Source organism: Cavia porcellus, unplaced genomic scaffold (assembly GCF_034190915.1).
Source record: "Cavia porcellus strain 051 isolate PalLab524CR breed Dunkin Hartley unplaced genomic scaffold, mCavPor4.1 scaffold_3, whole genome shotgun sequence".
Classification (NCBI taxonomy): Eukaryota; Metazoa; Chordata; class Mammalia; order Rodentia; family Caviidae; genus Cavia; species Cavia porcellus.
The window spans coordinates 14472127-14500002 of NW_026947486.1; the positions used below are offsets into that span (position 1 = coordinate 14472127).

The 27876-nt window shown below is 36.2% G+C and overlaps 1 protein-coding gene across 2 annotated transcripts in view; it reads left to right on the forward strand.

Moving 5' to 3' along the window:
- Maoa (monoamine oxidase A) overlaps positions 1–27876 on the forward strand; it is an 80187-nt gene that overhangs the window by 37808 nt on the left and 14503 nt on the right. For both annotated transcript variants that reach the window (XM_063245747.1, XM_063245746.1), the window contains exons 4-6: positions 16509–16613; positions 17734–17825; positions 26037–26178. In XM_063245747.1, coding sequence (XP_063101817.1) covers positions 16593–16613; positions 17734–17825; positions 26037–26178 — 255 coding nt within the window. In that variant the 5' untranslated portion in view covers positions 16509–16592. The remainder of the gene's footprint in view (positions 1–16508; positions 16614–17733; positions 17826–26036; positions 26179–27876) is intronic.

Genomic DNA, 27876 nt, shown 5'->3' on the forward strand with positions numbered 1-27876 from the left:
AAAACCTATCGGAATCACAGCAGACTTCTCAGCACAGAAAATAAAGTCAAGAAGAACATGGAGTGAAGTATTTGAGATCCTAAAGGACAATTATTTCTAACCTAGACTGCTGTACCCTGCAAAACTGTCCTTCAAAATTGATGGAGAAATAAGATACTTCTATGACAAAGAACAGCTGAAGAACTTCATCATCACCAAGCCAACCCTGCAAAGAATACTGAAAGACAGTTTATATACACTTAGGAAAAAAATCACTAAGCAAAACAGACAATTAAACAGAATAGAAAGATAAAGATGCAATAGCAGAAAGATGACATGTCAACAATAAACCAACATATAACAGTTATGGTGATACCCTTTAATGTAAATGGTCTCAATGCACCAATTAAAAGAAACCAACTGGCAGAGTAGATCAAGAAACAACATCCAACCATATGCTATCTACAAGAAACCAATCTAAACCGAAAGGATACTCATAGACTAAAAGTCAAAGGATAGAAAATAATACTTCATGCAACAGGAACCCCAGAAAAGCAGGGGTAGCTATTCTGTTTGCAGACAATGTGTACTTCAAACCTTAATGATCGAGATAAAGAGATAAAGAAGGTCACTACATAGTGATTAGGGGAAAACTGCCACAGAAAGAGATAACAGCATTAAATATAGAGGCACCAAATTTCAGAGCACCCAGTTATATAAAGTATTAATGGAAATGAAAAATCAAATTAGCAGTAGCACAATTGTAACAGGAGACCTTAAAAACCATTGACAAAAAGGGACTCATCAACCTGACAGAAAATCAGCAAAGAAATAACAACTGAATCACACCTGTGACCAAATGGACTTCATAGACATATACAGAGTGTTCCATCCAGGAGCAGCAGAATACACATTCTTCTCAGCAATACATGGGAATTCTCTAAAATAGACCATGTACTAGTGTATAAAACATATTTAAATAAATGCAAAAGAGTTGAAATCCCATGGATCTTATTGGATCACAGTGCCATGAAACTAGAAATTAATGATAAAAGAAACTGCAAAAATCCCACAAACACACAGAAATTGGATAACACACTCTTGAGCAATCAGTGGGTCACAGGGGAAATTAAGAAATTAAACAATACCTACAAGCGAATGAAAATACAAATACAACTTACTGGAATCCATAGGATGCTATGAAAGCTGTCCTCAGAGGAAAATTTATTACACTGAGGTCCCACATTAGGAAAACAGAACGAATATAAATAAATAACCAGTGCTACACTTCAAACATTTAGAAAAAGAAGAGCAAGTCAAGCCCAAGCCAAAAGAAGGGAGGAAATTATAAAAATCAGAGCAAAAATTAATGCAATAGAGACTAAGAAAACAATGCAATGAATCAAAGGGTTGTTTCTTTGAAAGAATAAATAAAATTGATAAGCCCCTAGCCAACCTTATTAAAAAAGGGAAGAAAAAACTCAAAATCATGCAATAAGGAATGAAAAAGTCGAAACCACTACACTCTGTATAAATACAAAAGATCATCAAGATCTACTTTGAAAACCTCTACTCTCATAGGTTTGATAACACAGAAGATATAGACAGATTCCTAAATACATATGAAGTACCAAAGCTAGATCAAGAAGATGTAAAACTGCTGAATAACCCAATTTCTATTAATGAAATTGAAAATGTAATTAAGTCCTTACCTACAAAGAAGAGCCCAGGCCCAGACGGATTCACTGAGGAATTCTACAAGAAATACAAAGAAGACTTAATGCTGACACTCCTCAAAATCTTCAATGAAATTGAAAGTGAAGTAATCCTTCCTAATTCATTCCTGGAAGGAAATATTACTGTAGTAACAAAACCTGAGAGGAGACCCAACTAAAAAAGAGAACTACAGGCCAATCTCCCTAATGAACACAGATGCAAAAACCCTCAATAAAATATTGGCAAATAGGGTACAGCAAATCATCAAGAACATTATACACCAAGACCAAGTGGGATTCATCCCAGGCATGCAGGGATGGTTCAACATATGTAAATATATAAATGTAATCCACCATATCAATAAAGCCAAAAGTAAGAATCACATGATCATTTCTATAGATGTAGAAAAAGCCTTCGATAAGGTCCAACATTCATTCATGATAAGAAACTTACAGAAAATTGGAATAGATGGTCTTTACCTCAATATAATAAAGGCCATTTATGACAAACCAACAGTCAGCATCATACTAAATGGCCAAAAATTGAAAGCCTTTACTTTAAAATCAGGCACAAGACAAGGATGTCCTTTATCACCTCTCCTATTTCATATAGTACTGGAAGTACTAGCCAGAGCAATTAGACAAGAGACAGAAATAAAAGGGGTAAAGATAGGAAAAGAGGAAGTTAAATTATCATTATTGGCAGATGACATGATTCTCTACATAGAAGACCCCCAAAACTCCATTGAAAGACTCCTAGGTATAATAAAAAAAAATTCAGCATTTTAGTTGGATACAAAATCAATACTCAGAAATCAATAGCATCCTATACACTTAACAACAAAATCACAGAGAAATAAGAGAAGCCATACCCTTCACACTACTAACTAATAAAATGAAATATTTAGGAATTATTCTCATGAAAGAAGTGAAAGATCTATATAGGAAAAATTATACACTGAAAAAAGAAATTGAAGATGATCTCAGAAAATGGAAAAACATCCCTTGCTCATGGATAGGAAGAATAAATATTGTGAAAATGGCCATTCTCTTAAAACTATTATGCAGATTCAATGCAATCCCAATAAAAATACCATCAACATACCTCATAGATCTAGAGAAATCACTCCTAAAATTCATCTGGAACCAGAAGAGACCTAGAATAGCAAAGGCAATTCTAAGCAGCACTGGCAAGGCAAGAAGCATCACAATCCCTGACTTGAAGTTATACTACAAAGCAACTGTAGTAAAATCAACATGGTAGTGGAATTAAAACAGAGCCGAAGATCATTGGAATAGATTAGAAGATACAACCACAACTATCAACACATTCATCCACCTATCTTTTTTAAAGGGGCCAAACATGTTCACTGGAAGAATGACAATGTCTTTAATAATTGGTTTTGGGAAAACTGGCTCTCTATATGCTGAAAACTAAAACTAGACCCATGCCTATCACCATGTACTAAATTAAAAGTTAAATGGATGAAAGGTCTGAATATTAAAACAGAAACACTAAATCTATTGAAAGGCAAATTGGATAAAAACCTGGAAGACATAGGGTTAGATAGAGAATTCATGAAGAGGTATCAAACTACACGGGAAATACTTGCCAGAGTCAATAACTAGGACCACTTCTTATTAAAAAGTTTCTGCACGTTAAAAGAAATCTCCAGCATAGTGAAAAGAAAACCCACAAACTGGGAAAAATCTTAGTGAACTGTCCCTCAGACAAAGGACTTATATCTAAAATGTATAAAGAGTTTAAAAAAAATTAGACCCCCAAAATTCAATGATCCAATCCAAAAATGGGCATCTGAGATGAATACACAATTCTTGGCTTTAGAAATACAAATGGCAAATAAATACATGAAAAAATGTTCATCATCATTACTCATTAGAGAAATGCAAATTAAAACCGCACTGAGATTCCATCTCACTCCAGAAAGAATGGCCAGGATCAAGAAAACTACCAACAACAAATGCTGGAAAGGCTATGGGGAAAAAGGAACTCTCTTGCACTGTTGGTAGGAGTGTAGACTGGTGTAACCATTGTGCAAGTCAGTCTGGAGATTTTTCAGAAAGCTGGGATTGGAAGTCTCATTTTATCCAGCTATTGCACTTTTAGGCATATTCCCCGAAGAGCTGAAAACATCATACCACAGTGACATATGTGCTCCCGTGTTTGTAGCAGCACAATTTGTAATAGCCAAATCTTGGAAACAACTTAAGTGTCCATCATCTGAGGAATGAATAAAGAAGATGTATTTCTAAACAGTGGAGTATTACTCAGCTATAAAAAATGATCATATTGAGATATTTATAAATAAATGGACGCAGCTTGAAACCATACTTATAAGTGAAATAAATCAAACTCACATATAGAAATACCAAATAGTTTCCTTAGTGTAAGAAATGGTAAGTGAAATAAATCAATCTCACATGTAGAAATACCAAATAGTTTCCTTAGTGTAAGAAATGGTATTACATAAAGTATGTGGTAATCATGATTCCCCATTATATTGCTTTGAAGCCTTATAATGTTTTCATTCATTAATTGGGATGGCTTCATTCGGAGTTGTTTGATTTTATTGTCTGTGATGGTATGAACAGCTGTTTTTTTTTTTTTTTTAGTTTTTAAAAGTTTTATTTTAAAGAGAAAAACAGATAAACAATGAAAATGAATTTCAAAATACAGTAGTAGAACAGTTACAATACTTGATAAATTGCGTATTGGTGTTTTATAGTAGATATTCAGAGTACAAGAGGTAGCATGATATCTTTATCTAAACAATACTAACACAAAATATTCTTTTCAAGGAACAAACAGAAGCTAGCTGTATAACTATCATAACTATCTTGTATACACATTTATTTGAACAGCTGTTTTGAAGAAAACAAGACATCATTATAGCTAGTGCTGATTTAATATCATCTTGTTTTAAAGTCCCACCAAGCTTTTGTTCTTCTGTCTCCATTGGTTTTATCATGTTGTATCTTACTGGATTTTATTAGATGTGATAGTATAAACAAAATACTTTATGGACAAGTACATAATATAGTAACCATTGTTTGTTTTCTGTTAGTTGGTTCTGAATACCCTGTAATGCTTTCATTGTCTTGAATGGTTTTACACTGTCTTGTTATGTTTGATACTATAGTATATGAAGGTTTACTCAAATATTTCAATGAAAGATACACTATGGTAGCTACTGTTATGTTGGGTTGTCTTGTGGTGAAACACTGTGTTGGTTAAATTATTCTTTTCTGACCTGTTTTGTTATGTCCTGTTTTAACATTTTTTTTAAAACAAAAAAAATGTAGAGTGAAGCCGTGTATGTCCTTTGCTACTGACAGTGTCTGTTCATTTGGAAATTCAGTTCCTTGCTTGTAGCTGAATAACTGACTATAGGAAACCAAGTGACCATAGATCCAAACTGTGTTTGATTGGATCATAATTCAAATTGTGCATTTATCTGCTTCACTAAGTTCCGAAATTAGGCATACATCACATCCATTATGACATGAAATTGAGCAGTTCTAGGAGGTCAAAGCAAACTATGAGCAGGAGGTAGTTAAGGCTCCAAAGATACCTACTTCTGCTTTGAAGTAGCTCCGCCCTTAACCCATACATATAACTTCTTGGAGAGTTCTTTATGAGTTGTTGATGGAGGAGGACACAAACTTATGCCTAATTTGCAGAAGAATCTGTACCTTCCATAACTCCCAAATATAAGTGGATGATCACTACATTTCAGCACTTCCTGGACTGGCCCTTAGTCAACAATGAAAGGATACCCTCCCAAAGGCAGAATTGCAGGCAGTGTATCTGCTGTCCAGCAAGTGCATATGAAGAGATAAGCTGATGCCTTTTTTTGTTTTCTCTGCAAAACAAATCTGAGAGCATTCTACTTTAGGTTGTGCTTTAGCAGACATAGAATCAGCTCCCAAATTAACTCCAGGTGAGGAAATGGTACATTAATGTGTTTCTCTATCTTTGGGCAACTAAAACTCAGACCCCCTTGAAGATTCCTTTATGAACTGTGTGAAATATACCACAGAATTGCCCCACTAAGAATGACAAAGTAGGTATTTTTACCTATGTCTGCAACTGGCTGATGTTCCCCTGGTGTATGTCAAATTCCTACTGTTTCCAAACTGTCCTGACCCTAGGCTAAAAAACTCTTGGTAGCTCAAAAGAAAGCTCTCAGAGAAGTATAAATACTGAAGTTTAAGTTGCTTAGAGTGGGCAGCCAACAGAGGTGTAGGAATACAGTATTCTATTACAGCTCCAGGTGAACTCAGAAGTAGAATGTGAGGCAGGGCATCAATAGTATCTATTACAGCTGAAGTATAGGCCTGAGCTGGTTATGCACAAATTTGAAGCACTTACTTCTTTATTTCAAAGTTTACTGTAAGGCTGCAGTCATTAAAACAATGTGGCACTGCTAGAAAGACATACCCAGCACAATGAAATGGAATAGAATACCCAGAAATAAACCCTTAGATTCATGGTCAGTTGATTTTGGACAAGGACAGCAAAACAGTTTTGTGAGGAAAAATTATCAACAAATAGTCCTAGGTTGTAGCTCAGAAGTAGAGCACTTAAGCATGCTCAAGGCCCTAAGGCCCTCGATTTGATTTCAGCATTTCCAAAAAAAAAAAAAAAAAAATTGAAACAAATTTTAGACAAATATAAAAGGTAACACTATAAAACTCTTAGAAAAATATGAGTAAATCTTTTTGATCCTAGTTAGTGATTTACTTGATGACACCAAAAGCCTAAGCAACAAAAGAAAAAATAAATCTTGGACTTTAATGTTTAAAAATATTTTTTCCATTTAGATCCTCCCAAGAAAATTTAAAGGCAACTCACAGAAATGAAGAAAATATCTGTAAATCTTTTTTTATCCAAATATGTAAAGAACTCTTACAACTCAATTGTAAAATGTTAACTAAAAAATAAGTAAAGGACTTGAATAGGCACTTCCAAAGAAGATATGCAGGTGACCAATAAGCACATGCAAAGATGATCAGCATCATCAGTCAGTAAGGCAATCCAAGTCAAAACCACAATGAGGATTTGAGTGTAGTAGCACATACCTACAGTCCCAGCTACTCAGGAAGATTTCTTGAGCCCAGGAATTTGAGGCTGGCTTGGGAAACACTGAAATCCTCTCTCAAAAATTTTCTTTCAATTAAGGACCACAATGAAATGCCATTTCATACCCTCCAGAATAGCTATAGTCAGAAAGATAAAAATAATAAATACTATATTACAGAGGGTGGGGAGGCACTGTGACCTTCATATACTGACAGTGGAAGTGTAAAATACTGCAGTGACTTTGGAAAGTAGTCTGGAAATTCTTTAACATGGAGTGTGAAAAAATGACTCACTACTAAAATGAGTAAAGATTTCTTCTTGGGTGATGGTTGTACATTCTGTAAATATACTAAAACTATTCTGTCGTAACTTTAAGTGGATGAATTGTAGGGCATATAAATGATGTTATTAAAGCCGTTAAACAGACATTCATCCTCACAGTGTAACATTTTCATCTTTTTTCCTGACTCTCTATTTTTTTATGAGTTAATAGCATTTGTGAGAAATGCAAAATATTTTTTAAAAACTATTCCGCCAATGATCAGTAATTGCTCAAGAGCCTCCAGAAGGATATATTTCTGTTTTAAATGCTTTGTTTTTAATTTGTCAGTATAACTAAAATCCCTGGAGAAGGATGCCATAATTATTCACTAATAACTCTTTATTCTTTATGCTACATCATTTATAACTGGATGTAATGGTTCTTTTTCCAGAGTTGGATCTGCCAAACTTAGGTGCCCATTATGTTAGCTGGTCATGGGGCAAGCCTTGAGACAGGCAGGGGCTGGGACTATAATGCATTGTTTGGTCATGAACAAGCATGCAGGAACATTCTGCTAGCCCTTGAAGTTGTGTGACAGATTATAGATAACAATTTGGGATTCGTAAACATAAGGAGCAGAGACTAAAATGTAAACCATAACACTGTGCAAATATAGTAATAAATCCAGATGCTGGATAAGTTCCCCTGGGAAATGGGTGGGCAAAGGAAAAGGCTGAGGGTGGGGGATTCAGTGGTTCAGAGAAGGGAGGTTCTTGGGGAATAGGTGGAGACTTGAGAGAACAAACACAATGAGATGAGGTGCTAAGGAGATGAATTACATCATTTAGATCTGGCTATAAGGAACTCATTAGTGTCCTTAGAGAAAAGGAACCCACTAGATTTTTTGAGAATACAGATTAGACTTTAGAAAATAAAAATGAAGGAAACAGAGGTATCATTTGAATGTGACTGTTAAAAGAATGCAGCATTAGAGATGTATAGTTTAGTGTCAGAATATGTGCTAAGCACACATAAGCCCCTGGGTTCAATCTTTAATATAGAAAAAGGAAGGAGATAATGACAAAGAATGCAAAGAAAATGACAAACCAATATCATAGATCTTTTCAGTGTTTCCATTGAGAGTACAAAGGCTTTTTCTAGGTAGAATGGAAGCTATGTTTGAAGAGAGGTTGGCTACCTGCGTTTGGAAAGGGAAAGAAAATTATTTTAATTTTTAATACAGCACAATTCTACCACATTAATGAGTCTCTTAAATTATTTCTTTATTTAAAGCATTATAGACTAGAGAAACCATCAAAATTATTTCTCTTACAGAATATATCACCAAAAAATGGAGTAAACAAGTCCCAAAGAATTCCTATGGATTGGACAGACATGTTCCTAAACCAGTCTAAAATCTGTTTATTGCCAAGATGATTAAAGAAAGATAGTTGGCAGCTTGCCCAGTGACCTATTATTCTATAATAGCAACCACTTTTGCTTAACTAAAATGTAGAAGGACAGAGAATTAAAACTCTTCAGTGTCCAATAAGTAGTTTAATTGCTTACTATAAACTCTGCTTATCTTATAGGACCAACAATAAAAAAGTGGTGTGGGAGCCATAAACTGTGATCTGTTAATAATTTCCTGTTATGAACATTGGTAGATTAAAGATATAGTTTCTCAAAAAAATTAAGATTTTGAGGCATAATTTGAGGGACATTGTGTTCTACTCAGTAATTTCATCTCTGTCAATCAGTTAGAGATTAAAGGCCATTTGGAAAGGTAATGGTTTCACAGCAAAGGCACAAGATAAACTTCGCTGTCTAGATTTTTATTTCTTTTTATTTGTAAAGAGTAGCACTCATTTAGAAGTACTGTTCCTGCCTTGCATACTTAGGTAAGGAAGGAATTGCTTGCTGAGGAGTGCTTTAGGAAATTGCCAGGACAGATTCTTCAATCTTCGGTAACCCCCTACTTCCAGCAACTTTGTATGTTTATTGAGGCTCAGACCACAGGGTTCATAGGACTTTGTGTAAACACTCAACTTGCCATCATTCTGTGAAGTACTTCATTAGGACTAAAGAACACATTTTGTTGAATTATATTTATAATACTTACTGTCCCTATTTGGAGAATATTTAAGGTGAGTATGTCTCGAGAATAAATGCATTTTATAGAGGAAAGTGTAGATTTTCTTTAGAATTCAATTTAGAGACTTATAACAAGAACCAGCTGTTCTGGAGGCTGCCAAAACAATTACGTAACTCCAGCATCTCTTTCATAGCTATTTTTGTGTTCTGTGTAAAAACATTTCCCAAAATTGGCTATGTTTCCTCAGCAGTCATTTTTATGCCCCTACAACTGCTTTATCTCTATTTTTACCCCATATAAAACAAAAAAGATGCCTCAGGAAGATTTATAAGTTTTTTTCAGAGTTCTCTTTCTTTTAGTGGGAAAGATTCAGATGTCTTTAGAACGAACCTATCTCCATAGTTCATCACACTTTCCTTATAGAAAACAGGAAAGTGTGTTTTACTAGGAAAAGCTTTGTGAGCAAGAAATTTCACTTCTACTATTTACTAGCTGCTGTCACTGGACTTTACCTTCCTCATATATAAAATGGAAATATTAATTGTGCTTCCCTTCACAGAGTAGAGGAAACATTTCATGAGATAAATCATATAAAGAGATTCAGCCAATGCTAGGCCTGGAGAAAGATCACAGTAAATGTTAGTGAGGATGGGAGCAAGATGATAAAGGATTTGGAGTGAAAAAGTATTCCATCATTTCAACATAGCATCTTCAGATAAGAAATAACATCACATAATCTACCAAGTTTATTTAATTTGCTGTGTGGAAAAGAAATTCACTTCTTTTCACTTATGAAATGTGTTATAGGGCTGGGGATTTAGCTCAGCGGCATAAGCACCTGCCTAGCAAGCATGAGGTCAAGTTTGATCCCTGGTACAAAAAAAATGCGTTATATTCTTACTCAGTTGTGAGGTGTATGGGGAGGTGTGTGCATATGTTGTTGTGTCTTGTGTCCTTGCATTGATGGCCAAATTTTGCTCAATCCTTTTTGTATAATCTAACATTTTTAATCTTGTGCAGTTAGACTTCATAAAATACTCAATTAAAAATGAAAGTCTTAGGCAATGTTGTACTATTGGAAAATATTTTGACCTTATAAATATTGACAAGACATTTATTTTTAAAGTGTAATTATCCTTCCATATCTCCAGGAACCCCTATAAAAACCAAAATCCAAGGTGCATAAAGTTTACAAAAAAAGCTGTTTATTATTTGCATATAACCTATGAATATCCTCCCATATACTTTAATCTCTAGATTGTTTATAATACCTAGCACTATATAAATACTATATAAATAGTTGTTAAACCATATTGTTTAGGAAATAGTAACACAAGCAAAAACAATTTGTACATGTTCAGTACAGGTGAAATATATAAATTATTCTTGATCTGCAATTTAATTGACTTATAGATGCAGAACACAAAGATACAGAGGCTGCCACTTGCATTGTTTTCTTCTGATCTGCTTTGTTCTGTTTTGTTACGGTTTGTGTTACCCTCTTTAAAATTAAAACAATAAATAAATAGATAAAAGGACTGAAATTTGAAAATAAGACCTTAGAAACTATTTAGTCCTGGTCTGTCTTTCTAAAGACTCACACTCCACTCACCCTTACTTTTGTTTAGCACAGTATATGGCATGTGATGAAATGAAGTAAGTGATTACTAACAGTGAGCTATTTTCATGTTTAGACATCTTGGTACCAAGGCATAGAAACCAACTTGGGTTAACAGAGAGGATTTACTAAAAGGAAATGAGAAAGCTCACAGAATCAATATGAGACTGGAAGACACAATGCTTCAGAATAAACAGAGAGCAAGAGAGCTCTGATAAGTTAGTGGTTGGAACAATAGCTATGGTCTTTGTAGCAGAAAACATTTCCGCAGCATGCTGCCCTAAGGAAAGAAAACCCACATTCCACTTTCTTCTATACTTAGGTGATAGTCTCCAGAGGTAGAATATATGATTGACCAAGACTGGATTACAGGCTCGTAACTGGGCTCTATCAGGTAGTAGGTAGAAGAAAGGAGAGAAGAATCTAACTCATCACCTTTTGTAGTGGCAGCTTGTACTGGCAACCATCCTCCTTACCTAGTTGTACACAGAAGAGTAGAGAAAACTTTCTGAAAAGAATCCAGGATATTTCAAGGAAAGAATGAATGCTGGACAGCCAGAAACTGGCTAATTGTATTATTACACATTGTTAATGTTCTTGTATCAACTATACTCCATGGTCCAGCCAGTTTTTATTTAGCCTCTACAGATCTTAAAATAATAATCTGAGTTGCTATTCCTCTTTTATATGGGATCTGAAGACAGCATTCTGTGTTTTTTTTTCCTTCTGTGTCTTTATCTTGTACTTATGAGGAGCTGGAAATATTGTGACCCCAGCATCAGATGCTAGAATGAATTACCTTTATTTTTAATTTTTATTGTACATATTGTAGTATATAATGGTTACATTCATTGTAGGAAGTCAATACATGTACATAACATTTCTTTTTTAACCCCCTTCCCTCCCTTGTCATATATGATTACATAATGGTACGTGATGATCACATTCCTTGTAGGTACTTGGTGCATGTACACAACATTTCACAATCCCCCCTTTTTAAAATTTTGTTTCTCTCCATTCCTTTTGTATCTTAGATCCCTTCCCATATGCCAAATATCCATCTCATTATTTCCTGTTCTCTTTTATTTTGTACTTTATATATTGGGGCTCTAATATAAGAAAAACCATGGAACATTTAAGTTTATATGTCTGATTTACTTCACTTAACATTATGGTCTCAAGGTGCATCCATTTTCCTATAAATTACTCAAACTTATGCTTTTTGTGGCAAAGTAATACTCCACCATATACAATACTACATTTTGTCTATTCATGTGTCAATGGAAATTTAGGCAACTGCCAAGATTTAGCTATTATTAATTGTGCCACTATTGCTGTGAATATGCCTATATCACTGTTGTATGATGCCTTTAAATCTTTCAGAAAGATTCCTAAAAAGGGAATAGCTGGATCAAATGAAATTTCTATTTTTAGTTTTTTGAAGAATCTCCATACTTGTTTCCATTGTGTTTGTACCAGTTTGTATGCTCATAAACAATGAAGAATACTTCATTTTCCCTGCAGCCTCTCCAACATTGCTTATTTCATGAAAATAGTCATTGTGTCTGGAGTTAAGTAGGGTCTTAGTGTTCTTTTAATTTGTGTTTCTAAAATGACCAGTGATGTTGAACATTTTTCATGTATTTATGACCATTTGTACTTCTTCATCTAAGAAATGTCTATCATTTCACATTGCCACTTGTAATTTGGATTTTAAATTTGGATTCTAATATTTTTTACTTTTTTATATTTTCTAGATATTAGTCCTTCAATGAGTAGCTGACAAAAAAATTTTCCCCTTCTCTTCACTCTGTTGGTGGTTTCCTTGGCTGTCCAGAATCTTAATCTCTTATGGTCCCGTTTGTTGATTCTTATTATTATTTCTTGTGCAATCAGGGTTCTATTCAGAAAATCTTTGCCTATACCTTTGTCTTCAAGAGTTTAACTTATCTTGTTTTCCAGCAGATTAAACGTTTTTATTGTAATATTTAGATCTAATCCATTTATATTGATTTTAGTTTAGTGCATAGTGAGAGAGATAGGTCTAAATTCAATCTTCAGTATGTGAGTAAGCAGTTTTCCCAGCATTAATTGTTAAGGAAGTTTCAGTGAAAGTGTTTGGCCTCTTTGTTAAAGATAATATACCTGAATGTGCCTCAAGTTGTTTCTTTATCCTGTTATGTTCTATTGATTCACAAGTATTTTTCCAATACCATGCTGTTTTTATCACTATAGCTTTGTAATATAACTTCAAGTTTGAGATTGTGATGCCTCCTGCCTTGCCCTTGTTTCTCAGGATTGCTTTTGCTGTTCTAAGTTTCTTTTGTTTCCATATGAATTTTAGGATTGTTTTCTCCAGTTCCATGAAGAATACTATTGGTATTTTGATTAGGACTGCATTAAATACTTATCACAGTTTCACAAGTATAGCTATTTTGACTATATTGGTTCTATCAACCTAGGAACAGGGGATATTATTATACTTTGTAATGCCTTCTTCAGTCTCCTTTTTCAAAGTACTGTAGATTTCACTTTATAGCTCTTTCACTTCCATGGTTAGATCAATTCTGAAGTATTTCTTTTAACTTGATGCTATTGTAAAAAGTATTGTTTCTCTCTCAGCAAGTTTATTATTGGTGTACAGGATTGCTATTAATTTTTGAGTGTTAGCTTTGTATGTTGCTATTCTACTGAATTTGATTATTGTAGGTGTCTTTTGGTGGAGTTTTGGGGACCTATATAGAGAACCATGTCATCTGTACATAATGGTAGTTCACTTCACTTCCTATCCATATTCCTTTTATTTCTTTCTCTTGTCTGATTGCTCTGGCTAATAACTACATGGTGGTGACAGTGGACATCCTTATTTTGTTTTTATAGTGAAAGCTTTCAGCTTCTTCTATTTAGTATGGTGTTGACTTTTGGATTTTCATAGATAAATTTTACCTTATTTAGATAAAAACCTTTTATACCTATTTTATTCAGTGTTTTTATCATAAATGGATGTTGGATTTTGTCAAATGCTTTTTCTGCATCTTCTCAGATGATGGTTTGATTTCTGTCCTTGTTTCTGTTTATGTCATATATATCTTACTGATTCAGTTTCCTTAGTTCATATGTATCTAATTTCTTCTGGATTTTTTATTTTGTAACACTTCAAGTTAGGTAAATCAGGTACCAGTGATCTTCTATATTTCAGCAGGATCCATTGCAATTTCACCATTTTCATTTTTAGGATTTCTTTTTTTTTTTTTTTATCGGTACCAGGGATCGAACTCACGACTGCCTGCTTGCAAGGCAGGCGCTTATGCCACTGAGCTAAATCCCCAGCCCACCATTTTCATTTTTAATTGCATGAGCTTAGGTCGTTCCTTGCATTATTTTGGTACAGTTGTCTAAGGGTTTTTTTGTTGTGCTTATTCTTTAAAAAAAAAAGCTCTTCAATTCATTGAATCTTTGTAATTTTTTAGTCTCCATTTCATTTACTCCTGCTCTAATCTTTATCATTTCTTTCCTCATGCTAGCTTTGGATTTAGATTATTCTTGTTTTTCATGACCTTGAAATGGATCATTAGGCTATTTATTTGAGTTTGCTGTATGTTCCTGGTGTGAAACACACCACTATAAACTTCCCTCTTAGGACTGCTTTCATTGTGTACCATAGATTCCAATATGTTGTACTAGAAATACCATTTGATTCTAGGAAATAATTTCTTCTGAGACCCATTGATTATTTCCCTGTGATTGCATAGTTTCTGTGGTGTTGTTTCCCCTTGATGCTAGTTTCATTGCACTATGATCTGATGTTATGCATGGGGTAATTTCAACTCTTTTGCATTTATTTAAGCATATTTTATAGGCTGGTAAGTGTTCTATCTTGGAGAAAGGCCCATGTGCTTGTGAGAATATGTGGTCTGTTGTTTTGGGGTAGAATACTCTGTAGATACATATTATCCATTTTTCCTAGTTTTGCTTCAACTCTGATATTTCTTTACTGATTCTTTATCTATTTGTGACAGTGGGGTATTGAGGACACTATTACAATTGTATTGGTGTTTATCAGATTTTACATGTCCAATAGTGTTTGTTTCATGAAGTTGAGCATGTCAGTGTTTGGTGCATAAATGTTTATAATTGTTATCTCTTCCTGTTCAGTTGTTTCTTGAACCAGTATTTAGTAAGCTTATTTGTTATGATTAGTTTTGTCCCTGTGGTGGACTTCTGGTACTTTGAATATCATGTGGCATGGACAGTATTATTTGGTCACGACTATGTGGTTCTATATGCCTCACTTATCTCAACAAGGAAATATTTCTTTTTCTATATTTGGGAAATTTTCTACCATAATTTCTGGGAACAAGTTTTATGCTATTTGTGTTGTCTTCTGATTTTTTACTTTTTCCAATTATTCTTAGATTATCTTCATTGCTTTATCTAGCATCTGTTGTATCCATTTTTCATGTTCTTTTATTGCTTTTAAGGTGTTTTAGAGTAGTTGGTCTTTGAAGGCATTATTATCATCTAGTTCTGAAATTCTGTTCTCATGTTGGTCCCTTCTGCTGCCCATACTTTCAATTAAAACTTTTAATCTTCTGAAATTGTGATTGAAGCCTTTTCATGAACTCTGTTTCTTTGCTAAACTGGTCATTCATGTATTGTATCCTTTTGTTTAGCTCAGCTAGCTTTTTTAAGTGTCTTTGAAAGCTCTTTGCTCATTTTGATTTTTATTTCCATTATCTATTTAGTTATGTCTGCTTGATCCTCCTGAGTATCTCTTGAATATCTTATTTTTAACCTGCTATCCTATTCTTTCAAGTAATTCTGGTACCTAGTTTATGCTATTCTCCCCCTTACCCTAGATTGGTATTGGGAGAGTTTGCAGTTTTGGGAAGCATTTTGTTGCCTTTAGTCTCATGTATCTATTGCTTTTATTAGTTGTTTGTTTTGTTTTGTGCATCTTTTTAGTGCGAAGACTGTTCCTATTATAGAGATCTCTTAGTTGTTTTGCAGTGATATGTACTTTAGGCATGATTAACTATAGTCCTTTGCCTCTGTCTCAAGATGCAACTACCTCTGTTAATTTGGGTGGGAGGGAGGATGCACTGTAAGTGACCCAACATCACGTTCTCTGGAAATGTACGCTAGTATTGTTAATGTCACAAATGTAATCTGTGTGTTTGATGGCAGAGTAAATCAATTAATAGCAACAGTTATGTGATCCTAGTAATATCAAGCAAATAGCTACCATAGTATCATCCAAAACGAACTGGATATTAACATACCATAAGAACCAATTATGTCCCACTCTTAACCCTAGAGAAGAAATCCACAATTGTGGAATATACATCAAGGCAGCCCAAATATTAACCCACAGTAAATATACATTGTATGTGATAGCTATATCTCCACTAATGGTAGAAAAGAATTCAACAGTAATTTTTTATAGTCAACTACCTAAAGACCAATAAAGCTTTACAGTTATCCTATTGAAGGTATTAAGAAGTTGGGAACAGGGAAATTCAAGAAGAAAAATTTGAAACTTTAAACTATATGAGAATGAGGAGAGAGAAGGGACAAAGGATCCTATTAGAGAGTAGAGCAATATTTGTAGAATTATGGTAAAAGGTAACAGAAGAAATTGATGAATAGATGATAAAAGGGAGAAAAATATAACTTTCTATCCTAACTTTAAGTATTACCCTTTGCAACTGATTCTCTTTGCTCTTATATTCCAGGGAAAAACTTACCCATTTCGCGGAGCATTTCCTCCTGTATGGAATCCTATTGCATATTTGGATTACAACAATTTGTGGCGGACAATGGATGACATGGGAAAGGAGGTAAAATGTGTATTATGTTTGCACATAACCTATTACAGAAACAATAGTGACAAATATTTGTTATCTTTCCATGTGGGCAGGGAACATTGCTCTGGACATTGATACACATCATTTTCAGTGCACTCAACAATTCTACATACCTGGTAGAATTACCACTGACAAATGGAGAAAATGAATACCAAGTGGTTATATAATTTGCCCAAGTCCACACAGCAAGAGAACCAGGGTTCAGACCTATCCTTGCTGATGATAATACCTGTGTGCTTTCAACTATATTCCATTAATTATTTATATATGATACATTTTTTTCAAGTATAGTGGTACCTCAGTTCTTGAACTTAATTCTCTCCACAGTTCTAGTTACAAACCGAACTAGGTAAGAACCAAAATCAAATTTCTCCATAAGGTCAGCATTGAACCTAGCCATTGAATTTGATTCAGTTCTTATCTAATTCGGTTTGCAACCAGAATCATGGAAAGAATTAAGTTCATGAACTGAGGTACTACTATATATCTATTTATAATAGTTATCTTGTCCATCTGTAATGCCACTTTAAGTGGTAAAAGAGGAAAGGATTTGTTGCTGCTCCAGTTTTTTTTAACCTACTCTTATACAGTGCAAATAATTTGGTTTGCAAACAAGTATTTGGTCAAATTTTGTTTTTGTTTGCAAACTACATCAGGTGACAAACACAACCATGGCCATCTCTCTCATACAAATACAAACATGGCCATCTTTTCTAAAATTGTAGAACAAATGAAGTTCATGAACCAAGATACCACTATACTCTGTAATAACACTCTCTTAAACTTGAATCTGGGACCTTAAATGAATATTAGATTTCAATAATAATAGTGATGATGATCGTCATCCTACTTGTAATTACATATAAATGTATACATGTTTTATATGTAGTTATTCTGCTTAGTATTCCTTTGTCAATAGCATTAAGGTATGGAATCCAAAGAGCTGCCCCACTTCTACATAGAATTCCAAGCCAATCACACATTCTAACAGGGACCAAGAAACTAGTTTTCAGAGATTCTCATAAAGGCCTTTATGGTGAGTGGTGGTGGAGATTGTCATTGCAATTAAATGTGGGACCTCTTTCTGTTGCAGATTCCAAATGATGCACCTTGGGAGGCTCCACATGCCCAGGAGTGGGACAAGATGACCATGAAAGATCTCTTCGATAAAATCTGCTGGACAAAGTATGCTGAACTACTTAAAATTTACTTTTGCTTTTTTATTTCTCTGATATTAGAACCAGAGCCTTCGTACTGAGCTACATTCGCAGCCCATTTTCTTTAGACAGGATCTAGCTGAGTTACTCAGGCTGGACTTGAACATGTGATACTCCTCTTTCAACCTCTTAGAGTGTTGGGATTACATGCTTGTGCCAGAATGCTCAGATTAAAATTTATTTTTTATCTTTCCTTCTAATCTTTCTGTCCTGCCTGGAGATGTAGTGGTTTTCTTAATAACCTGTAGGAATAATATTAAGAAGAAGTCTAATAATCTTTCAATCAGTAGCAACTTTAAGCACACATTACTTTAGAGAAGGCTTGAACAGAAATAAATGAAAACCTAAGTAGGTACCTAAAGTAAAACTTCTTCTAATGAAAGGGTCATATGATTTGTAATAAAAATAGTCATTATGCTTGTATACTATATAAAGATTGCCTACAAAAGTAATTTCCAAAGACATTTAAAAAGTAATTTTATCTGGATATTGAATAGTAGGAAATAGGAGAAAAGATAGTCTATATTACTGAAAAATATAAACAATATGGTTTGAATTAGAATCTTATTAATTTAGTAATCTCTAGTTCACCAGTATAGTCATGACTTAATGACTTTACAGGGATACCTTCTGAGAAATGCATTGTCAAATGATTTCATGGTTACATGAACATCCTACAGTATCAATAGACTAAAATGGCTATAACATCACTAGGACATATAACCTTATGAGACCACCATCTTATATGTGGTAGATTGTAGACTACAGTGTCATTATGCAGCACAGAACTGTATATATTTTGCATGTATTTTATTTATTAATATATATATATAATGTTTATGTACTTACTAGTGTGTATTTATTATGGGTCTACCATGTAAAGGTACTGTACCAAGCACTGACAAGAATAGTAATGAACTTAGTAGGATAATTTTCTACCCTCATGGAGTTTATATTCATCTAGCAAACAAGGCTAACTTTGTATACATAGTTACATAATGCTAGGAGAGTGTCTGCAACAAGGGGAACCTTACCCAATATGAAGGTAAAAGAATTTTTGATACAATTCTTAAGGCTAAGTTTGTCAATGCATTAACTAAGAGTGAGCACAAGGGCAGGGAGAGATGAAAGTATGAATGGTTTGGGAGGATGCTTTCTTCTTGAAATGACCCAGGTTGCAAGAGAGCTGGCAGGGTAGTTTGGTATTGGATAAGATGGTTTCTTCCAGGAATGGCCTAAAGAGGATGAAGAGAAGTAGTAAAAGGTGAATATCATGGAGATCATCTTTTGTGAATGAGTCACAAGGTGAAGAGAGATGATGTGGGAGAATAGTATCATCCATTAATGAGCTACAGATGCTGAGAGGAGACAAGGAAGGGTGAATGAGGATGATGATGTTTGTGGGGTGAGATATGATATGGTATATTCCAGGAATAGTGATAAGGTCATAGTGAAACAAAGGAAGTGTAAATGATACAGGATGGATGGTATCTCACTGGAATGACCCACAGGGGCAAAAAGGACAGTATTGGTAGATGATGTGGCAGGAAGCTATGTTCCAAGAATGACCTGTAGCAGGTTGGGAAGATAACAAAAGGTGAATGGACTCTATATTCCAAGAATGACACAAAGTGTATGAGGGGAGATAGAAAAAGTTAGATGATATAAAGGGATGATATCTTCTAGGAATGACGCACAGAGCAGATGAAAGCAGGATGGAAGGATGGTATTGGAGGGAAACTATCTTTCAGGAATTATCCACTGAGTAGATCCTAGACAACAGGAAGGGTGGATGTTGATTATGAGCTGGTTTTTTCCAAATATGAGCTAAGGTCAGAGGTTCTACCCAGTAAGATTAGATAAAATGGCAAGGTAGTATCCCCAGGAATGACCCACAGAGATATAAGGGAGATGAAGGTAAATGATAGTATCTTACAAGCTTGTGTCTAGAGAATATGTAGAAGACAAAAGAAGTTTGGATATGGAGTAATATATTCCAGGAATGACCCACAGGTACATGAGGAGACAGAAATGTTGGACAGTGTTGGGATGTTATCTTCCAGGAATGATCCACTGGGGTGAGGAGCAAAGACAGTATACAGGGAAGATGGAAGGGGTGATATCTTTCAGGAATGATCCACAGAGGTAGCAGAGAAGAAAAAGGGAATGGATAATAGAGAAAAGAAGATAGGATAAAGATCCTAGATTGATAGACAGGAACTCAGGAAAGGGTAGATATGAACAAGATGGTATCTACCAGGGGTGAACAACAGTATTAAGAAGAGACAGTATGGGTAGATTGTGCTGGGGATGTGACATCTTCGACGAATGACTCAAAGGAACTGGGAGGAAGGAAAGATAATGGTGGTGGTAGAGTGTAAATCAATGGAAGTATCTTCTAGGAATAAGTCATAGAGAGGAAAGAGACATAGAAAAGGGTGTGTTCACATTCTCATAGGCAAGTGGTATATTCTAGGAAAGACTCAGTGTATGCGAGGGACAAGATGGATGGTGTAGGGTGTGGTGTCTTCCAAGAATTACCAAATGGGACAAGAAAGGTAGATTTGGTGGCAGGTTAGTATTTTCCAGAAATGACACAAGATGGCTAGAAAGACAGAGGAAAATTTTAGGTATTAAGGGTAGAATGGTATCTTCCAAGAATAATCCACAGGAATAGTGGGGTGATAGGAAGGTGGATGGTGGGGAGTAAGGATACTGTGTTCCAGGAATGCATAGAGGGAGACATGGAGTATGTAAATGATATGTTGCAGAAATGATTCAAGAAACAAGGAAGCAGGATGGATAGATTGTGATGAGGCAGGTAGTATCTTTCAGAAATGATCCACTGTGCAGTACAGGGGAGAAAGAAAGGATAGATGTTGTAAGTAGGATAGCGTCTATGACCAGTAGGGATAGAGGGCACAAGAAGAGTGGATGACAGACTATCTTCCTATAATATTCTAAATCGGCGGGGTGAGGGGGAGTGTGAAAGTTTTGAGGGGTTGATAGTGTCTTCCAAGAATAAGCCACAGTCATAACGGAGATGAGAGTGAGGCTGGCATGAGAAAGAGTTATTTTGCAGAAAGGGGTCCATGAGCCTAACAGGAAAAGTGGATGATTTGGCAAAATAGTGGCTTCTAGTAATGATTCACAGGTACAAGAGAGGATGAGAGCTTTTAGAGCTTTCAATATACAAACAGCCTGCTGTGGCACACGTGCCATAGGTTTGCCCCCACTGATGTAGGGGTTAATATTCCCCAAGGATTGCCCAATTGGAGTGTAGGAGATATAGGAAGGGTTGATGTGTGCTCCTGAAATGACCTGTAGTTCTGGAGCACGTAAGAATGTACATTCTAGGACTGACCCTTCAGGACAGAAGGAGACTGCAGGATGGACTGTTGGGCCAAAATATCTGACATCTACAAGTTGAAAGAAGAAAGGTTTATTTTATCTCACAGGTTGTAGAAGTTTCAGACCATAATCAGCTTGCTATCTTCAGGGTAGCACGGCAGAGGGAAATGACAGAAGAGAAATAGTTCATCCATGGCAGGCAGAAAGAAGCAGTAAACAACAAGCCTTCTTTCCCGTTATGTTCCATCAAAGCTACAAACCTCTTGATTGTTGCCACCTATACCCTGGCTATGGGAAGGTAGGGCTTTCCTTTTTAATAAATATATTCAGCCACACCCAAAACTGTGCTAATTCAGTTAGGGGACTAATCCAATTATGGAACATTCTTATTCCAGTATCACACACCCATGATCCAGCCACCTCCTAAAACCCACACCTATGAGCACATGAGACTTTGAGGAGACATCTAGATACAAGCCTTAACAGAGAAATAGGGAAAGTTGGGTGATTTAGTAGGGATTGTTATGTTCATGGATTACCCATGGCATTTTGGTAGAGCCAAGATGAAGAGAGATGTTATTTTTTAGGAAAGAATTAGGGTCAAGGGAAAGTAGGGAGAGTGAATGATTTAACAATTTGGCAGCTTCCAAGGATGGCACTCGAGAGATTGGGGGAGGGGACATGAATGGGTAATGTTTTAGGAGAGGAAGTATCTTCCAGTAATTACCCATAGGGACTGAAGTGATAGGTTCTGGTAGACACTGGAGGAATGAACCTGTAGGGAAGGTTGGGAAAGAGGAAAGGTGGATGGTATCTTAAAAAACTGACCCATCTGATCAGGAATGCATGTGGCAGGATGGTATCTTGTAAGAATGACTTGTTGAGCAGAAGAAATCTGGAGAAGGATCATGAAAAGTGAAATATCTTCTAGAAATGCACTGTATGGACTGAATAGGGACAAGGGAACAGGAGGTATGAGTGGACTGATAATATATTCAAGGAAGGATTTACAGGTACAGGGAGTGGATTTGCTAGAATGGTATCTTCCAGAAATGACCAATAATGACTAAAGGGAGATAGGAAATCAGTACAAATTCATGGGATTATATTTCCTATTAATTAATGTATGTGGGCATAGGAAAATCAGTAAGGGTGGTTGCTGGGGCAGGATGATCTATATTCCAGGACTGTCTCACTGAAGCAGAAGTAACAGGAGTAGTGTCTGGTTTTGGAACAGTGGTATCTTCCAGAAGTGTTCCATTGGGTGGGAAGCATATTCAGGAAGTATGGAATTATAAGGTTGGATAGTGTGTTCTACCAAGGTGCCAAGGGCATGGAGAAGGGAGGGTAGCTAGTATGAAATGTGGTATCTTAAGGAAAGAGCCAATATCAGGGAAGAGGCAAGAATAGTGAATCCTGTGGCAAGATATGTTTCAGGAATGAACCACAAAGTTTGAGGGATGGGAGGCAGGATAGTAAAGATAATATGCTGTATTCCAAGAGGGTGCCACAGGAGCTGAGATGGAGACAGAGAAGGGGAGAGATGCTGAGGATTTTGGATAATTTAGAGGGGAGAGTGGGGAACTAGGTCAAAATAGGAGTAAGGAAGGGTGGTATGTACTTTGCATGAATAACCCAGAAAGCTAAAATTTGCTACAAAGGATGTAGCAGAATGGTATCTTTCAGGAGTGACTCACAGTGGCAGGGGAAACTGGAATGTGGATAGTAGAATGTGGGGTAGTGTCTTCTGGGAATGAACCACAGGGGCTGGATAACATCAATGAAAGTGTGATAAGGTATCTTCTAGAAAGTTCCACATATGCCAGGAGAAAAAAAAAAGATGGGTGAATGTTTTGTCCTATAGGTGTTAGGAAGAGACAAAGAAGGGTGATTTCATTGGATCCTGTTTACTAGGATGTGGACACACAAGGGATGATACCAAATTGCTAATTCAGAAAGGGTAGTAACTTTCTAGGAATGAGCCATAGCAGCAAGGGAAGGCAGGATGGATAGATGATGTAAGACAATGGTATGTTCTAGGAATGATCCACTGGGTGAAGGTAGGACACAGAAAGCATCAAGACTGGTGGGGAGCAATAATTGTATCTTCCAGGATTCATCCAAGAGCCATAATGGAGAAGGAAATGTAGGTGGGCTAAGAAGATGATATTTGCCAGGAAAAAGCCAGGATCAAGAAGTGAACAAGAAGAGTACATATTGTATCAAGGTGGTATGGCAGGCAGTGCATGAACTGGACTGGATGGCATCCCCTAGAAATGACCACAAAGTGTAGGAGGAGACAGGGAATGTAAAGCAGTTGAGGGGCCATATTATCTAGGAATTGGCATGGAAAATCAGGAAGACTGGCAGTTAGGGAAGGATGGTATATTCCAGGAAGGATCCACAGTGAGAAAGAGAGAAACAGAGGCAGAGATAGACAGACAGACAGAGACAGAGTGAGACAGAGAGCAAGACAGAGAGAGAGACAGACAGTGAATCAAGGAAAGTTCCATGGTGTAGTGGGATGGTATCTTTCAGGGATGGTCCATGGGGGTAATTATAGGAGACAGGGTGAATGCTATTGGTAGAAAATATTTCTGGAAAGAACCACTGTGTGAGTGGGGCTTGCAGGAAGCATGGAAATTTGGGGAGAAGAATGGGGGTATCTTTTAGGAATTCAGGGTGATGAGGAAGATGAGAAGGAGGAGGTATGGGTAAATGTTATTTTTCAGGAAATAGTCAAGGTCCTGAGGGTAAACAGGACAAATGGTTGCTTTGGCAACTTATTATATTACAAAAGTGTTCCACCAGAGATAGGGAGAGAAAGGAATGGGTTGATGTTAGGGTAGAGAATAATGTCTTCCTGTAATTATCCATAGATGCCTGAATGATTCTGGTTAGTATATGTATTGTGGGATGGGATTGTACCTAACAGGAAGGAGGCAGAGTGGGACAGAAGAAGAGTGGATAGTGGCATTCTGACTCAAAAGAGTCAGAATGGACACAAAACACAGTATAGAAGAATGGTATCTCCCAGGAATGATGCCTGGGAGCAGGGGAAGACTGAAGTGAGGATCCTAGAAAATTTTGTGTCATCTAGGAATATATCAAAGTGAGTGGGGAGAGACATGGGTGTGGTGGATGCTAACTTCCAGAAATGACCATTAGTTGTAGGAGGAGATGACATTTTAGGGTGGTTGTTCTGGAATGGTGTCTTCTAAAAATGACTAAGAGAGTAGGTGGAGGAGTGGTATCATCTCATGGAATTATATTTCCTGTTAATTGACCCCCAAATGCTTAGGAAACTTTGGAAAGATTGTTGCTGGGGAAAGATGGTGTATTACAGGAATGTGCCACAGAAACATGAAGAGGCAGGATAGGGTGGCTGGTATTGGGACTGTTTCACAGGGGGATGTCAATAATATAGGTACCAATCAAGTTGGCATGATCGTGGAAGAGAACAGAGGATGGTTGGCATGGGAAAATGTGGTGTCTTTCAAGAAAGAGCCAGTATCAGAAGAGAAGACAGTGCGGTATGTGGTAGAATGACATAGTCCTTCAGGGGTTAAGAGGGGAGACAGCAGTGTGGGTTTTGGGTAGTCAGGATATTGTCCATCAGGAGTGTGGCTGGAAGGGGAGAGATGAAAATTTAGATTTGGTGGGGATGGTATAATTCAAGAATGACTTGAAGGGATTGAGGTAAGGTAGGGAAAATTGGATGATTTAAGGGGATGGTATCAGTGAGAAAAATTACGTGATGTAGGATTTATGGTCTGTCATGCATGAACAATAGGGACGTGGTAGAAATAAGGAATGTAAATGTTAAATGGAGGAAAGTTATTCTCAATGAGTTCCAGGGGTTGAGCTAAGAGAGGAAGAATAGGTGATGTAAGAAAATGGTGTCTTCTAGGAAAGAACCAGGGAGGGATGGTATATAACAATGTACCCTGTGACAGGACAATATCTTCCAGGAATGACACACAAGATTGGGGGAGACAGAAAGGTAAGGATGGGTCTTCTAGGAATCATCCACAGGGACAGGGGGAGATAGGATTGGGGGAAGAGGGGTGTTTTCCAGGAGTGACCCACAGGGTGGAAAGGGAGACACAGTGAGCAGTGAATGACATAAGTGAATGTTATCTTCAAGGCAGAGAAAACGAGGGACAGCTTTTTTGAAGGCTCTGATATGGAAAGGAGGTTGACAGGTTTTAGCCACTGAATTGTCAGTATATGCCTAGATCACAAAGGTGACGGGGGCAGGTAGTATAAGGCAAAGTTCAAGTATGGTGAAGCAGTCTATGACACAGTATGTATTGGCTACAACTCAAGATTTGACCTTTCTCCATTTTAGGCTATTGAAGTGTTATAAGCTGTACATTTTTTTTTTTGAGTTTTGCACCTTGAAAAGATCTCATTGTGTAAGGTATGGAGAAATTACAAGAGAATAACCAGGTAGCAGCTACCACTTTTGTGGTCCAGGTAAGGAACAATAGTGGCCTAGATCAGAGTCAAGATAGATGAGATGGACAGGAGACATAAAATAGATTTATTTATTAAAATAGTTGCGAAGTATTTTTGGCAAGCATATTGACCCTTTAGTCAGAACTGTGATCAGCATATTTGGGAGGTAAACTGTTAAGTTTTTAATAGGAAGAAAAAACTTTATTTTCATCAAGAGTTAAAAAAATATATTCCTTTGGAAATGAAGACCATGAGGGTATTGTTTTCCCCAAAGCAGTAGCAATACATTGTAAGCATACATAATTGTTTTGAAAACAAGCATTTTTCTGACTCCTGCATGAATTTTTCTCTCTTATGCTGTGATCAGGACTGCTAAGCAGTTTGCTACTCTATTTGTGAATATCAATGTGACCTCTGAGCCCCATGAGGTCTCTGCTCTGTGGTTTCTGTGGTATGTGAAGCAATGTGGTGGTACCTCTCGGATATTCTCAATCACCAATGGAGGCCAGGTATGGCATGTCTATTTTGAAACTGCACTTTATTTGTGAGTTTGTCCTTACCTAGAGCATTATCTTAGTCATTGCTTCAGTATGCTCAATCATGGATAATTAGCCGTATAAAAGGAACTCAAAAAATGTCAAAAATTTCTGATTTCCTGTTTTCATTTCTAAAAGATTTCAAAGCTAAAGAATTTTTATTTTGAATTAAGTAGGTCTTAGGAAAAGTTCCTTTCTTTAGGGAGTAGAAAAAAATGGACTGTTTATATAGGAGAAGTCAAATTATTAAAATAGATGAATTTCAAAAAACTCTAGTACTGTACAATTATATTTAAAGTCTCTCTGTTCTAGACATAGGGCTTTTGTCCCATCAGTTTCTTTCATTGTTTTATATGTTAATTGTTATAGAATGAAAATGACTGCTGTCTGATTAACATAAGTGATATATGATAACTGCATAGTAAATTCTACAGTTTGAACTCTAAATTTTTGTTCCCCACATGTATTTGCCCAGTTTCCATATCACTTCTATTACTAACAAGTGAACTCATTTGATTCATTAACTGGTCACTGACAAACTGATGGCAAACCGGAATCCCATTTCTCTGATTCGTCAGACTGAGATTCTTTATTTCTAAGCCCTTCCATATCAACAGAGAATAAGTTTGTGTTTTTTAGAAATGTTATATCTAGATGGGATGTAGTTTAATTAATAGCAGTTTACTGCTGATTTAGGCTGTGTTCCTGGAGTCGTAGAATGCTGGAGGCATTGTACAAGCTGTAGAATGTTCCTCCGTTAAGTGAACTATTCTTCTCTGTAGATCACCAGAGGTTCCTAAATTGTTCTCATGACACCAATAGGTATTGCTCATCAGACCTTTACTACTGACAAATGTGAGACAGTTGCGTTTTTTGTGTCTTCACTTACAGAAATCTCATATTACTCCTTTATAAACCCATGTTTTACTCTCTGAGGCATCTTGACTCATGCCTTTTACTTGTATGCGGCACTCAGAGGAGCCAGAGTACTTCTGGCTTCTGCATGATCTTCTGGAAAGTCTAGTTTCTGATACCAATCTCAATCCATTATCATAATATCTTTATAAAGAACTTAAGTTTACCTTTTAATACTTTAGTTCAACAAGTACTAAACATGGAAGGGTAGATAGTAAACAAAACAGAGTAGTTCACGGTTTTTCATCTACACTAAAATTCAAAGCAACTCTTGGAAAATAGGTCAGATTATAAATTAAATGGCACCACGGAGAGGTAAATCATGAATTTATGTCTGAACCACGATGGAACTATTTTTATAAAGAGTTTTGGTGGTATCATTAAAACACTAGCCAGTTATAAAAGTAAAAGAATTACATGGCTATTCATTATTGAGGTACCTAGTTGTCAGTGTTGGGCTGTGACTCATTCTACCAAAATGAATTTCCAACCATTCAAAGAATTTTCCTACAGCAGTCTAAAAATACATGCTAAGGAATTGCAACTTAATTTGGATGTATTTCCACCATGAAGATAGCAGATCTCTGTGGGCAGAGTGCTCCTGGTCATACAAGGCTTCTCAAGAGAACTATTCAATAATGTCTAAAGGACCAAGCATGCACTTAGCTTTCAGCTATCTCCCTCTACTGAGAGACTTTCAATTTTACAAAAACGTGCTCAAGATCTGAGATTTAGATCCCTAGAACCCTATTCGAT